Consider the following 16,316-nt stretch of genomic DNA (forward strand, 5'->3'; position numbering starts at 1 on the left):
TTATTTCATGTAAACACTGTGTGAACTCTTGTCTGTGACTTGAAAAAACAAACAAACAAACAAGGTGAGCACTTCAGAACACAACCATCGTAAATCACCCCTCCCGTCCAGCCCAAATGCTCCAAGCGTGACCATCTCATTAACTCTACAGGTGGCTCTGCCCCCTTTATGGTGGCCATTGTACTCCACACAAAAGCAGACCAAATGAAAGATAATCATGTTCCAATGTGGCAAGCAGCCTGCTCCATACTGGTTGCATGCAGCTGGCAGCAGGCCCGTGGTGGGAGATGTGTCCCGAATGTCTGATCAACTGTCCTCCCTCTGTCTCTGCTTCTCTATGGTTGTCAGTGTGTGCCCCTGTGGGCCTGGCAGCGTACCAGCGTCTGGGGCTGCTGGGCAGGCTGGTGCCTGCTGGGAGGGTAAGCTGTGGCAGGGGGGGCTCATCATGCGTGCGGGACTGTGAAGAGTCAGCTGGAAAACAGACAGAAGGAGGAGGTGTGGTGAGGACGGTGGTGATACACAGTGGGGTTTGGACTCAACAGTAACATTGTTACTGTGACAGTGACAATGGCAAACTTTCATTTTAAGTTCAGAGGTGAACTTATGGATTTGCATTGAAATTGTGATCATGTAAAAGACCCCAAATTACCAGTGTTTAAAAACTTCTCATTTCAACTTTATCTGGTATTCTGTATCCCAATGGAACCTTTGCAAAGTATTCATAATAGTTGCATTTCTCTGCAATCGTTTCCCCTGTGACTCTTCTCTGCTCTCACAGATTCGCACAGCGTATCTGGAAGTGGTCAAAGGCCTAATTGTCTCTGGGATGGCATTGCCAGTCTTGTTGGAAAAAGACTGCTGTCAGATCTCTCCAGGTGCCAATCTCCACACAACTTTGCCAGTTTCTCAACACCAGGTTGGCGTGGTTGGCACCGATCGTGTCTAGCGTCCCTCCTGGTACGCACGGCTCTTGGCTGGGGTACACTGACTTTGGCACTCCGACACAGCATGCTACTTACAGATTTCGGCTGGCTAAGAACTCTTTGGTAACATAGGAGGAGTACCTAGAAGAACCCTGGGCCCTCTGCCAACCTGAACTGATCTCCATACTGTACTCTTCAAAACCATCTTAGGATAAGAAATGTCAACACTTCTGTCACATTGTAGACATAGGTGACTTCCACAGACACACACACACACACACACACACACACACACCACACACACACACACACACACACACACACACACACACACCTGTCCTTATGGTCGTGATGGATATGTCGATGTCCACTCTCACAGTTCTCTCAGCTTATCGCTTGCCCCACCAGGTCACTGCCAAGCGGGTGACACAGTTGCCAGCGGTTGGTGTGGCCTGCTCGTCTCTGTTGACAACCCGTATGTGACAAGGCAGACAGTTGGACACGTAACCAGTCAAAATCGATTAGATAGATAGAAGAAGAAAGAAAACGAGGACCATATGGTAATGATAGAAATGTTAGGCAGCACATCCATGCTCATCTTATCCCTATTCACTCCCAGTCCTACAACTAACTACCCCTGTAGTCCTACATAGGAGTCAAATAAATAAAATGACAGAAGTAACTATCAGCACTGGTAAGGATAACGCAGCGCTACAACATGTCTCTTACTGTTCCCTCCAGGGACAGACCGCCTCGGAATGCCTTGAGAGGAGCCTTCTAACACTGATCTTATGAACAACATGATCAGGAATGTGTATTCAGTAATGTAACGTTAATAACAGCTAATCACAGGGTTCTGTATTTTTTTCCCCCCCTGACTTACACGGACTGAAAGCCATTACGTTACACCCTTATGAGATAAAGGGTTTCCGAAGATTTTTCCCATGGAGTTGCGCGAGCTGCATCCACACACACACACACACACCCATTGGCAATATATGTGTCATCGTCGTCGCCCTAAGGATTCCCCTTCACACCATCGACAGAGAAAAAGGACTGTTTGGAAAGTGTGACTTGGATGACAAAAAAAACGGCTAACTCTCTCCGATATGGACAGAGAATCAAGATGTTCTACTAGAGACAGGTGATTATTATGCACGCAAGGATTGGGTGCACTGTTCCATTCCTTGATCATTGAAATGTAATTGATCTGTGTGACCATATTATTATCATCATAGGGATCACGTCTAGGAGTACACATTAGGCCCCGTGTCAAAAAGCCTTTCCAGTAGATGGCAGTGAAATTATTTGACTCTCAACTTCATGTCACAAACTCTGTGGGCCCAACAACTTCAGTCAGGACAGAAATTAAGTGAGGGATATTATCCCCAAGTAATTCATAGCTGGGTATCAATTAATTTGAAAAGAACAGAATTACCACCTATCCAGCTAAAAGTTGATCAGGTCAAACAGAAGTGCACACGTTCCCAAATATATTCACATTTCAAACAACATGAAAAGTGGGTGTGGACAATACAACGTAGTTACTGTATACAAAATGTACTGCACACATCAAAGATGTAAGAAATAATATAATGTATGAATCACAGAATATACAGCCTACAAATCTATCCGGTGAATGGCAACCTACAACAGTAAATATTTATGTTTAAAACATACTCGGCTGCCCACATGACCATAAACAAACATTTTTAAAAATGACACTGACTGTTTTTTCAGGGGAATGATGCTCTGACAAGGTATCTGGGGATGTATGTTCTGGTGGGATGCATCATTTAATGGAACTGGTCCATCAAACTATGTCTCTCCATAAAACCATCACTTATTTGATTGTAGGCCTATAGACTTCTCTAGGACAGGTGGACACATTTTCATCTACTTTATGGTAGAGTGTCTTTCACGTTAGAATGCACTTTATTTGTGGCTAATTTGGGCTATTGATATGGTCTTCAAGTGTTTTTTTTTTCTCCTTGTCACTGTAGGCCAATTGTTACTTTGGGATCTTGGCCAGCACCTAGTCAAAAGTGCCATATAAATGTCATTTGATTGATTTATTATTTATTTCAGTACCAAATTTACTACAGTTACCATACTTATTTCATTCCACTAGCTTCGATGACACCCCCAAAGAGGACACATCTCACCAACAGTCCAATGGTCCTTGCTATCCAAAGTCGTTGGGACATCCCTACCCCATTGAAGTTCAAATGTAAAATGGTTAAGGTAAGGGTTAAAGGTCCAATGCAGTATCAAATATCAAATCAATGTCAATATCAAATAATTTCTGGGTAACAATTAAGTAACTTAATGTGATTGTTTGCAATTAAAATGGTCAGAAATAAACAAAAATAGCTTCTTAGCAAAGAGCAATTTCTGAAGCAACAATTTTGCTTGGACTGTCTGGGAACAACCTAATGTAGTAGTCAAAAAATAAATGTCTGAAACTAGATCCCCTACATACTGGTCTTGGTTCTCTTCTGCGCTATTCAACCAATCTGGTAAATGTGGAGGAGGAGCTAAGATGGAGTGTTGTCTTTTTCCAAAAGCAGAAGTTGTGTCACAGGCTCTCTTTCCATTTCTCCTGAAAACCAGAACATCCAGTTGTTGGGGACTCCTCTGTGATGTCACCAGGCAGGCCAAAACTACATCCCACCAAAACAGGCTGAAATTTAAGGCGGTATTTTCAAACAGCTCTTACAAAGGGCATTATCATTTTCATAGTAGCCTATTATTCCAAACTCATTGTGTGGAAATATAAAACAGAAAAATCTAGTTTTTGACTGCACTGGGCCTTTAAGGTTCGGGTTAGGGCAGGAGTTAGGGTTTAGGGTAGGGACGTCCCAATGATCCCGGAGAACACTTTCCATAGTCCAATGAAATAAAAAGTTGTTCAGGCGTTCTCGGCTTTCGAACCAATCACAAGGAAGAATAGTGCTTCGCAGCGATAGTTCTCCGTCACATTCAAAGATCTATCTTCCTGATTGGACCACACGGTACTTGCGGTGAGGTGACAGTGAGGGGGTTCGATTAATCTCGTCCGGGCGCGCGTGTTGGCGTGTTTTGCACCGGCTGAAAGTTGATTTCATTCGATTTGGAAATGGGCTGCCTCCCGGCCGTGATCCAGGTACCCCGCTCTGTACGACGGTGAATTGGGCTCAAAACAAAAGTGACGTAATTAAGTACGTGTAGTAATTAGTAGGATTCTGTGTTTTCCCATGCAAAAGTCATTTGCTTGGACAAAAACGCATTGTCTGCTTTCTCAATATTTTTTGGGGTGAAAATTCAAACATTTATTTCATGGAAAAGATGCACCATGCTGCCTTGTTGACAACATGACCGAGTGGTGCAGATTACTGGTTGATTTAAGAGGGCGCTCCTATTTCCCAGTTTTCGCCCGATGACGTGACGGGCCATTGACCAGTTCAAGCCGAGACAGGGTAAAATAATTCCCTCAATTCCGTTGGAAGCAAAAAGATGAGGGAGGGGGAACTCGAATGGAAGGCGTCGGTGCAACACAGAGGAGACAATCGAGTTTGATAGAGCTTTAAAAAATGAATATATCAGACGTAAAACCAACATTATCAAAATAACATTGTTACCCAGGATACACGGGACTTTTTACAGTATTTGACTGTCCTATATCTGTCATTACTAAAGGCAGTTGAGCCTTGTTTATATTGTTTTGCAAGCGAGCTTTGAACAGGGTCGGGAGGCCCAATCTGGTGCGGGAAGCGGCCGCCTTCTTCGGAGTGTTGTTGTTGAGTGGTTCGGTCTTTTCGCTCACCAAGTAAGTGAGGCAGTTGTATATTCAATGCAATTTTGTGAAATATACACAGATTTTCAAACTACTTAACCTTAAAATCAATGTGAGAATTGGATGTCATCTATCATGTTGCGTCTGTTAGCCTGAGCCAGCTAGCTAACGTAAGCTAACTAGCTATAGCCAAGTAGTTAACGTAAGCTAGCTAGTTACTGTAACTGGCTGCATTATTTTAGATTTTTCGCGAGAATTGTTTACGTTATGTGGCTAGTTGGGTAGCCAGCCTCGACTGTGTCACCTGAAGTTAGCAGCTAGTTCGTTAGTGAACATTAGCTATCTAGCTAATTGATCTAGGTAGCTAACATCGTAACTAGCTAGCCATATGGGTCTGTTTTGGTTGTTGAACACTGAAATACTAGCTAGTAGTATGTAGCTACTATATTATCCCAGCTAACGTTAGTAAACTTCGTTTATGTCCTGCTGCTAACGTTAGACACACTTGTTTCTTTAATACCGCTAGCTGATTGATTTAGTTGACTAGCTACCCAATGTTATAGTGTCTAAGTTAATGGGGATGTATTGTACCTAACTGCACATTGCGTTAGCCACTTCCAGAGCAGTTGGAGCCTCAGTTTGCTGAACCTGAAAATGAAGGATCACACGGTAGAAAAAAAACTGTGGCGAAATGACAGCTTCCAAATAACATATGGGTAGAGATGAACTAAAACTCCATTAGTCCAGATTTATTAGATTAAAACATTACAGTAAAAGTAAACTTAATTGTTTTGATGAGAAATGGCATATGATGACTGCAAATAATGCATTTCATGTTTTGTACCCATCACAGAGAATATGAAACAGGTGTCACGATGACGTCCAGATTTGGTAAAACCTACAGCCGTAAGGGAGGTGACGGCTCATCATCCAAGTTTGACGAGGTCCTGTCCAACAAGAGAGCCACGCTCAGCACCAAATGGGGCGAGACGACATACAAGGCCAAGGTGAGCTCCAAGCGCCCCGGCCAGAAGACTGAGGTGGCAGAGCAGCCCAAGAGGCCCAAACTCTCCAACGAGAGCTCCGAGGACCCCTTTGGGTTTGACAGCGATGAGGAGTCCAAGACGGTCACCTCTCGCGTCCCACAGGCAAAAGCCTCCCCAGTCAAGCCTGCATCCACAGAACTGCCCCTGGCAGGGAGGCCAGGCTTGACCCTGGAGTCCAGCAGCAGAACCAGCCTTGCTCCCAGTAGAGCAACCTCTAGTCTGGGGATTGACAGAACCCAACTGAGGGTCACCGAGGACACAGCCAGGTTCTTCAACACCACCCCCACAACAGGTAGGAGGACACTCATGTTGCAAAATAGGACTAATAATACATTGTAGAATGTTAGATGGGGCCAGAAGACTTTGGCTTTCAGAGGGTGTAGGGTTGAACATATCTAAATATTGTGCATGCATGGAATTTCTCTGCCTTGCAATTTGGCAGTTTTTATTTGTTATAGATTCTCTGGTACTTTTAGACTTTTTAGCCAGTACTGAAAGTAGTGTTTGAGCCAAAAGTGGCCCCCGAAAATTGTGTATAAAGTCTCATATGTGCCCCAAGTCATTGCTGTCTCTCCCTCTGACGTGTGCATCTTGCTAGTTGTCACTCAAATGACAAGGGGCTGATGCTCATTAGCAAGAACCTCAAATTGCTAGGGGTTGGCCCACGAGGGGGAAAATGGCGCAGCACAGCTTCCAGAAAAAGCCACTTTCAAACAAGGGCTAATTGCAGCTAATTGAGAAGACAGTAATTATGCTCATAGGTTATGCATGTATGAACTACACATTAACACACTGAGCCCAAATACTTAGTTGTCGCCAAAGTTCCGGATCATGTCTTTAAGATGAAATATTGTGTGCCAAGTCAGCCATCCTTAGTTACAATTATTGAAACAGATTGATTTCCTGTAATTCATTACATGCGAATGAATACAAGGTTATTATTAGGTACTAAATATTTTGATTGTCCTTAGATTTAGTGATCCAATCCTGAGCAGTAAAGAAGACATTTCTTCTAGTGAGGTTACAAAAGAATATGCATAATTATTCATTTAGGATGCACTTGCAATTGTCTCTATTCATTTCAGACCATATGTCATCCACCCATCTCATTTAGTCATCAGATTGGTAGCTGACCTCATGATTCAGACGAGTGGCCATTTTTAATGCAACACCCTGCCTTGTGACAATTTACCACTTTGCAAACACTGTTAGCGTTTGACTTTGGAGAAGTTTCCCAACTCTTGGAACAGACAAGCCTCTAATCTGTCTCTGTGTCTTTGGAGCAGGCTTCAACAGGCTCCCATGAGTGAGTTTAGCTCACCCTCTACCAACTGAGCCCCTTGTGGCTCAGTTGGTAGAGCATGGTGTTTGCAACGCCAGGGTTGTGGGTTCGATTCCCACGGGGGGCCAGTAGGGGGAGAAAAAAAGTGAATGAAATGTATGCATTCACTACTGTAAGTCGCTCTGGATAAGGGCGTCTGCTAAATGACTAAAATGTAAATGGAATATTGGGGACAAACTGTCAGCCTGGCAGGCTCTCGTGGATTACTTCCAAAGCGCGTTCGCCAGGGAGATGCAAACCCATCAGAATGTGCAGTCTATGTTGACGCGCTTCACTAATATAAAACCAGTCCACCTGACGGGGGTAGCCTCGTTTTTGGGAAGCCGGCTTCTCTGTGGCAGGTGGTTATGATTGTATTCAGCATTGCTAAAGGCGCCCGCATATTAGGTTGTTTGCCCCTAGCAGAATTCGGCTAGGCGACGCAAACGTCTGTGCCTCGCATACTCCCTAAAGACCTTTTGTTCGAGAAACAAAAAGGGGCAATATTGCCGTTTGTCCCTCTTGAGCAACCATAGCAACAACATAGGCAGAAACCCTTCCTCAAAATGAATCCAAGATAAATGAAGAAATCTGTAATTTTTATGTTTTCGCTGAGGTCTTAGTCGTGCAATTTTACATCTACCTAAGATGTTTGGTACAGTATTTCTCAAGTGAAAAAATGTCTCTCGTTGAATGGCAACAACTGCTTCACTGAAGAATCCCGTACATAGTTCCCACTCCTACTAGGCGTCGTAGTACTGTTGACCAATCGCAGACTTCGCCTACCAAACTTCGAAATAAAACCTGCTGAACACCAACGGATGACAACTTCAAATTTCGTCGTAATATATGCGCCAACTGTTGACTTGGAAGCATGGAACAGGCTTAAGTAGACACGCTGAATGTAATTTACTGCATCAAGGCAGCAACTTGTTGCTCTAGTTACGGGCCCGTTTCAATTAGAGGTCGACCGATTATGATTTTTCAACGCCGATACTGATTATTGGAGGGCCAAAGAAAAGCCGATACCGATTAATCGGCCCATGTTTTTATTTATTTACTTGTAATAATGACAATTACAACAATACTGAATGAACACTTATTTTAACTTAATATAATACATCAATAAAATCAATTTAGCCTCAAATAAATAATGAAACATGTTCAATTTGGTTTAAATAATGCAAAAAAGTGTTGGAGAAGAAAGTAAAAGTGCAATATGTGCCATGTAAAAAAGCTAACGTTTAAGTTTGTTGCTCAGAACATGTGAACATATGAAAGCTGGTGGTTCCTTTTAACATGAGTCCTCAATATTCCCAGGCAAGAAGTTTTCAGTTGTAGTTATTATAGGGACTTTCTCGCTATACGATTTGTATTTCATATACCTTTGACTATTGGATGTTCTTATAGGCACTTTAGTATTGCCAGTGTAACAGTATAGCTTCCGTCCCTCTCCTCGCTCCTACCTGGGCTCGAACCAGGAACACATCGACAACAGCCACCCTCGAAGCAAGTCTCGGAGCGAGTGATGTTTGAAACGTTATTAGCGCGCACCCGCTAACTAGCTAGCCATTTCACATCGGTTACACCAGCCTAATCTTGGGAGTTGACAGGCTTGAAGTCATAAACAGCGCAATGCATTGCGAAGGGCTGCTGGCAAACGCACAAAAGTGCTGTTTGAATGAACGCTTACGAGCCTGCTGCTGCCTACCATCGCTCAGTCAGACTGCTCTATCAAATCATAGACTTAATTATAACATAATAACACACAGAAATACGAGCCTTAGGTCATTAATATGGTCGAATCCGGAAACTATCATCTCGAAAACAAAACGTTTTTCCTGTCAGTGAAATACGGAACCGTTCCGTATTTTATCTAACGGGTGGCATCCCTAAGTCTAAATATTCCTGTTACATTGCACAACCTTCAATGTTATGTCATAATTACGTACAATTCTGGCAAATTAGTTCGCAACAAGCCAGGTGGCCCAAACTGTTGCATATACCCTGACTCTGCGTGCAATGAACGCAAAATGATACAATTTCACCTGGTTAATATTGCCTGCTAACCTGGATTTCTTTTAGCTAAATATGCAGGTTTAAAAATATATACTTCTGTGTATTGATTTTAAGAAAGGCATTGATGTTTATGGTTAGGTACAGTCGTGCAACGGTTGTGCTTTTTTCGCAAATGCGCTTTTGTTAAATCATCCCCCGTTTTGCGAAGTCGGCTGTCTTTGTTAGGAAGAAATAGTCTTCACAGTTCGCAACGAGCCAGGCGGCCCAAACTGCTGCATATACCCTGACTCTGTTTGCAAGAGAAGTGACACATTTTCCCTAGTTAAAAGAACTCTTGGGTATTTTCTGCACTATGCAATGATATGGGCAGCGACCATGTAACGCTTTTACAACATACAGAAAGAAGTGCGCTGGTTATCAAGTTTTGAATTGAGAGACAAGCTTAAAGTTTCTTTGCTGACCATAATTTTCACTTGTCTGACCGCTTGCATGATGACGCGTTTCGCACACGACTGGCCTATCTGGGTGATGTTTTTTCTCACCTGAATGATCTGAATCTAGGATTACAGGGACTTCAGCAACTATATTCAAAGCGCAGGACAAAGTTGAGGCTATGATTAAGAAGTTGGAGCTCTTCTCTGTCTGCATTAACAAGGACAACACAGGTCTTTCCATCACTATGATTTGTGTGCAAATGAACTCAAGTATACAGACAAAGTAAAATGTGATATAGGGAAGCACCTGAGTGAGTTGGATGCACAATTACGCAGGTAATTTCCCAAAACGGATGACACAAACAACTGGATTTGTTATCCCTTTCATGCCCTGCCTCCAATACACACTGATATCTGAACAAGAGAGCCTCATCGAAATTGCAACAAGCGGTTCTGTGAAAATTGAACTTAATCAGAAGCCAGTGCCAGATTTCTGAATTGGGCTGCGCCCAGAGTATCCAGCCTTGGCAAATCTCACTGTTAAGATACTGATTCTCTTTGCAACCATGTACCTATGTGAGAGGATTCTCGGCCCTTACTAGCATGAAAACGAAATACAGGCACAGACTGTGTGGAAAATGATTTAAGACAGAGACTCTCCAATACAACCCAACATTGCAGAGTTATGTGCATCCTTTCAAGCACACCATTCTCATTAACCTGTGGTGAGTTAGTGGCTTCCAAAAATATTCACCCCTCTTGGCATTTTTCCTATTTTGTTGCCTTATAACCTAGAATTCAAATATTTTTTAAGGGGTTTGTATCATTTGATTTACAGAACATACATAACACTTTGAAGATGCAAAATATTTTTTGTGACACAAGAAATAAGACAACTGAACTTGAGCGTGCCTAATTATTCACCCCCCCCCCCCCCCCCCAAAGTGAATACTTTGTAGACCCACCTTTTGCAGCAATTACAGCTGCAAGTCTCTTGGGCTATGTCTCTATAAGCTTGGCACATCTAGCTACTGGGATTCTTGCCCATTCTTCAGGGCAAAACTTCTCCAGCTCCTTCAAGTTGGATGGGTCCTCTGGTGTACAGCAATCTTTAAGTCATACCACAGATTCTCAATTGGATTGAGGTCTGGGCTTTCACTAGGACATTCCAAGACATTTAAATGTTTCCCCTTAAACCACTCGAGTGTTGCTTCAGCAGTACGCTTAGGGTCATTGTCCTGCTGGAAGGTGAACCTCCGTCCCAGTCTCAAATCTCTGGAAGACTGAAACAGGTTTCTTTCAAGAATTTCCCTGTATTTAGCGCCATCCATCATTCCTTCAATTCTGACCAGTTTCCCAGTCCCTGCCAATGAAAACATCCCCACAGCATGATGCTGCCACCACCATGCTTCACTGTGGGGATGGTGTTCTCGGGTTGATGAGGTGCTGGATTTGCGCCATACATAGCGTTTTCCTTGATGGCTAAAAAGCTCAATTTTAGTCTCATCTGACCAGAGTACCTTCCATATGTTTGGGAGTCTCCCACATGCTTTTTTGCTTATTTCTTTCTTTAAGCAATGGCTTTTTTCTGGCCACTCTTCCGTAAAGCCCAGCTCTGTGGCGTGTACGGCTTAAAGTGGTCCTATGGACAGATACTCCAATCTCCGCTGTGGAGCTTTGCGGCTCCTTCAGGATTATCTTTGGTCTGCTTAATGCCCTCCTTGCCTGGTCTGTTAGTTTTGGTGGGCGGCCCTCTCTTGACAGGTTTGTATAACCCAACCTTGATCTGTAATTCTCAACAATTCTCTCCCAGATCTGTTTGGAGAGCTCCTTGGTCTTCATGGTGCCGCTTGCTTAGTGGTGTTGCAGGCTCTGGGGCCTTTCAGAACAGGTGTGTGTGTATATATACTGAGATCATGTGACACAGATTGCACACAGGTGGACTTTATTTAACTAATTATGTGACTTCTGAAGGTAATTGGTTGCACCAGATCTTATTTAGGGGCTTCATAGCAAAGGGGGCGAATGCATATGCACTCACCACTTGTCTGTTTTTGAATTTTTTGAAACAAGTTATTTTTTTTTACTTCACCAATTTGACTTTTGTGTCCATTACATGAAATCCAAATAAAAATCAATTTAAATTACAGGTTGTAATGCAACAAAATAGTGAAAATGCCAAGGGGGGTGAATACTTTTGCAAGGCACTGTATTCACTATTTTCGATGAACAAATTAAGTTGGCTAAATAAATAGCAAAATTGTTGATTATTATTTGTGCCCTGGTTCTATAAGCGCTCTTTGTCACAACCCGGCTCGTGGAAGTGACAAACTCACTCATGGCAGGCTTACAATGATGGCAAAAAACATTTGAGTGTGCTGACCCTGGTGCTAGAGGGGTTACGCAGCTGGAGGTTGAATATTTGAAGGGGTACAGGACTATTAAAAAGTTTGGGAACCACTGATCTAGAGGATGATATGTTCATTTATTTGCTTATATCCCTTCAGAATGATGTTCTAAATTCTCCAACACTCCCTTTACCCCACTTGGCCTTCTCATTACCGACATGGTCAAATTGGGGGGAAAAGTCAGATTTATATAATTTCATTTAAAAAATGTATTTTCAGTGTTACGTTTAACTCTGGCCTTTTTCATTAGGGGATCAATGTTTAAAAAAAAATACTATATGGATTTGTTTACTTTTTTGGACTGTGAAAACTTATGGTAATGAGAATTTTTGTGAATGTTCTTAATGTATAGTATCTGGGGAAAAAAATGTTATTGTGTATATTATCTCAGTGAAAAATGACACAGGTGTGGTGTCTGTTAATTAAGCAAGTAACATCCCATCATGCATAAAAATGCTGGGCAGGCCATTATTTTGCCTACCATATCATCCTATGGCGGCATAGCCAATGTCCTAATCCACGGTGCACGAGTGGTCACTGAAGGGTTTGATGAGCATGAAAACGATGTTCAGTGGTTCCTCGATTAAGTTTATACTGCAGCGCATTAAGGTACACGTCTGGCACATCGCGTCACCGCAAGGGGGAGTTAGAAATCTGATAATGCTTCTGGGTTCGGTGTTAACTTTTGGTGCCAGGTGCTAATGTTTCTTTCCTCACTAAATTAATGACGTGAATGGGTACTTGAAACCAGATAAAAACGGATAATTGTGCACTTGAGTTTGAAGGAACTGAATGATGCGGGTGGTTGAATTTCAAACAATGGTGTAAGACCTGCTCTTCCTCTGTCTCGCGTGCACACTTTTTTTAACTGGACTGTAGCCGATCACTTAAAAGAACTGTTCAACTATTTTTGTGTGTATATACCCTTCGTTTCCTTTATTTTGGCAGTTACCTGTATCATGAAATTGTCCAGTGTTGGTGATCGTGTGCCCGCCTGTTCTTGTTTTTAGCTGATAGTAGTGGAACCCGGTGTGGTCGTCTGCTGCAATAGCCCGTCCATGACGAGGTCCGACGGGTTGTGCATACCGAGATGCTGTTCTGCACACCACTTGTTGTAATGCGCCATTATTTGCCTACTTGTGGCCCGCCTGTTAGCTTGCACGATTCTTGCCATTGTCCTTCGAATTCTCTCATCAACGCTCTGTTTTCGCCCACAGGACTGCCGCTGACAATTTTTGGTTTGTTGCACCATTCTCGGTAAACCCTAGACACTGTCATGTGTGAAAAGCCCAGGAGGCCGACCGTTTCTGAGATGAGCCTAGCACCGACGAACATAGCACGCTCAAAGTCTTAGGTCACTAGTTTTGCCCAATCCAACGTTCAGTCAAACAGTGACTGAATGCCTCTGTCTGCCTGCTTTATAAAACAAGCCACGGCCACGTGACTCACACAGTTGGAGCAAACCATTTGTGTACCTAATAAACTGGCCACTGAGTGTATATTCTTCTTTCAGTCTATGAAAACTGAACTGAAAGCATCAATCATTTGCACATTTAGCAATGACACTGCCACGTTCCTACACAAACCCTGGATATCCTCCAAGGCCCAGTGTTCACTTGTCCACCCGTAGAAACTTATTGTTTGGCTGACGGGGAAATTAATCACAGCAGACCAGAGATTAAAATACATTTTTCAGAGCCAGAACTTGGGAATGATGATAATACTTCTTGAGCTCCATTAAGGATTCATCAAGCTTAGTGTTCCGCCCTTTTTTTAATGTGGCTAATCGTTTAAAAGCTTAATTTGACCCCAAGAAAACGTTAACTCTGAGGCGCTCAGTGATGGTGACGAAAGGTGTGATCGTCTCTGCGTTGAGAGTGCCCAGACATGGGGAGAGAGAGAGGGTAGTCTCAATCCCTCCAAAGGACCGACTGCATAATGAACAAGGTCTGTTACAGCTCTGGTTGGATTCTAATCAGGCATTTTCTCAGTCAGATGATTTCTCAAGTGCAAAGGATTTGGAAATAATAAAACATTCCCATTAAAATAATTTACACAGGAGGAAGGGAAATGCCAAACACAAGCCCGTTAATTAAATGTCTTGGCATTCTCAGCAAAAACCACAACACCATGAAATAACTAGTTATTTTGAAGTCATAAATGTAAAGAGCGAGGATGTACCATCTCTCTTGTGATATGGATTTTCTCATGGAGTAGGCCTAACCAAGCTCAGTTAAGGTCAGTTATTTGTGACACAGGTTTTTAATTGTTTGCATATTTCCTTACTTGAGTTCCACAAAAGTAAGGAATTATGTCAGAAATACAAATAACTAGCTGCTTTGTATGATATCCATCCAAACTTATCTGAATTCCCTTGGATGAAGAGCTTAAATTCAGTTTTGGACTTGTCAGTGATGAAACATCTAGGTGTCGGAGATGATCAGGCTGTGGAGAGTGCGTAAGGTAAGCTATATACTATACACATCTATTCAGTGTTCATATAGCCTAGCCCAGGGCTCTCCAACCCTGTTACTAGAGAGTTAAGGTCCTGTCCTGTAGGTTTGCACTCAACCCTAATATAGCACATCTGATTCTAATAATTAGCTGGCTGATAAAATGATTCAGGTTAGCAACAACTGGGGCTGGAGCAAAAACCAACAAGAGGGTAACTCTCCAAGAACAGGGTTGGAGACCCCTGCTAGCCATTTCACCTTATTTTTTCATAAGGAAATCTGAAAATACTTTGGATACTTTCAGTAACAAGAATATTCCTGGGAAATGTGGGGTATAAGGGTTTGAGGGAGAGGACTGACTGGTGTCTCCACATGGCCACACCTCTCCAAAGTGTGCACAGTTCTTAAGTAATTTCAATACATTTTCATGACTAAAAAAGATGACTATAATCAATGCGGTGCCTGTTCCTTTATCATCGAATCACAGTCTACTTCAACTTTGCCAAACGGGTGATGATTTAACAAAAATACAATCGTTTCACAAATGTACCTAACCATAAACATCAATACACAAGTATATATTTTTAAACCTGCATATTTAGTAGAAAGAAATTCATGTTCACAGGCAATATTAGCCTCTCTGGGCTAGCGTCCCACCTACTCAACAGCCAGTGGAATCCCGTGGCGTGATATTAAAATACCTTTAGAAATGCTATTACTTCAATTTCTCAAACATATGACTTTTACACCATTTTAAAGACAAGACTCTCGTTAATCTAACCACACTGTCCGATTTCAAAAAGGCTTTACAACGAAAGCAAAACATTAGATTGTCAGCAGAGTACCCAGCCAGAAATAATCAGACACCCATTTTTCAAGCTAGCATATGTCACAAAAACCAAAACCACAGCTAAATGCAGCACTAACCTTTGATCTTCATCAGATGACACTCCTAGGACATTATGTTATACAATACATGCATGTTTTGTTCAATTAAGTTAATATTTGTATCAAAAAACAGCTTTTTACATTAGCATGTGACTAGCATTCCCACCGAACACTTCCGGTGAATTTACTAAATTACTCATGATAAACGTTCACAAAAAACATAATTATTTTAAGAATTATAGATACAGAACTCCTTTATGCAATTGCGGTGTCCGATTTTAAAATAGCTTTTCGGTGAAAGCACATTTTGCAATATTCTGAGTAGATAGCCCGGCCATCACAGGCTAGCTATTTTGACACCCACCAAGTTTGGTACTCACCAAACTCAGATTTACTATAAGAAAAATTGGATTACCTTTGCTGTTCTTCGTCAGAATGCACTCCCAGGACTTGTACTTCAATAACAAATGTTGGTTTGGTTCCAAATAATCCATAGTTATATCCAAATAGCGGCGTTTTGTTCGTGCGTTCAAGACACTATCCGAAGGGTAAAGAAGGGTGACGCGCCCGGCGCGTTTCGTGACAAAAAATGTCAAAATATTCCATTACCATACTTCGAAGCATGTCAAACGCTGTTTAAAATCAATTTTTATGCGATTTTTCTCGTAAAAAAGCGATAATATTCCGACCGGGAAACTGTTTTCGTTCAGACTGAAAATGTAAACATGGTGTCGTCTCGTGCACGCGCGCAACAGTCTCATTGTTCTCAGATCGACCACTTACCAAATGCGCTACTGTTTTTCAGCCATGGCCTGCAAAGTCATCATTCAACGTTCTGGCGCCTTCTGAGAGCCTATGGGAGCGTTAGAAAATGTCACGTTATGCCAGAGATGATCAAGATGGCCAAGAAATGGTCAGAGAGGGCGCTTCCTGTTTGGAATCTTCTCAGGTTTGGCCTGCCAAATGAGTTCTGTTATACTCAGACACCATTCAAACAGTTTAAGAAACTTTAGGGTGTTTTCTATCCAAATCAAAAAATTATATGCATA

The 16,316-nt window shown here is 42.3% G+C and overlaps 1 protein-coding gene across 2 annotated transcripts in view; it reads left to right on the forward strand.

Moving 5' to 3' along the window:
• Nucleotides 1-4,360: 4,360 nt before the first annotated feature.
• LOC106589362 (wings apart-like protein homolog) overlaps nt 4,361-16,316 on the forward strand; it is a 52,732-nt gene continuing 40,776 nt past the window's right edge. Inside the window, exons 1-2 of one of the 2 annotated variants that reach the window (XM_045710037.2) lie at nt 4,361-4,731; nt 5,552-6,036. In XM_045710037.2, coding sequence (XP_045565993.1) covers nt 5,574-6,036 — 463 coding nt within the window. In that variant the 5' untranslated portion in view covers nt 4,361-4,731; nt 5,552-5,573. The remainder of the gene's footprint in view (nt 4,732-5,551; nt 6,037-16,316) is intronic. The other variant, XM_014179235.3, reaches the window with a different exon arrangement.

Source organism: Salmo salar, chromosome 28 (genome assembly GCF_965601325.2).
Source record: "Salmo salar chromosome 28, fSalSal1, whole genome shotgun sequence".
In the NCBI taxonomy this organism is placed as follows: domain Eukaryota; kingdom Metazoa; phylum Chordata; class Actinopteri; order Salmoniformes; family Salmonidae; genus Salmo; species Salmo salar.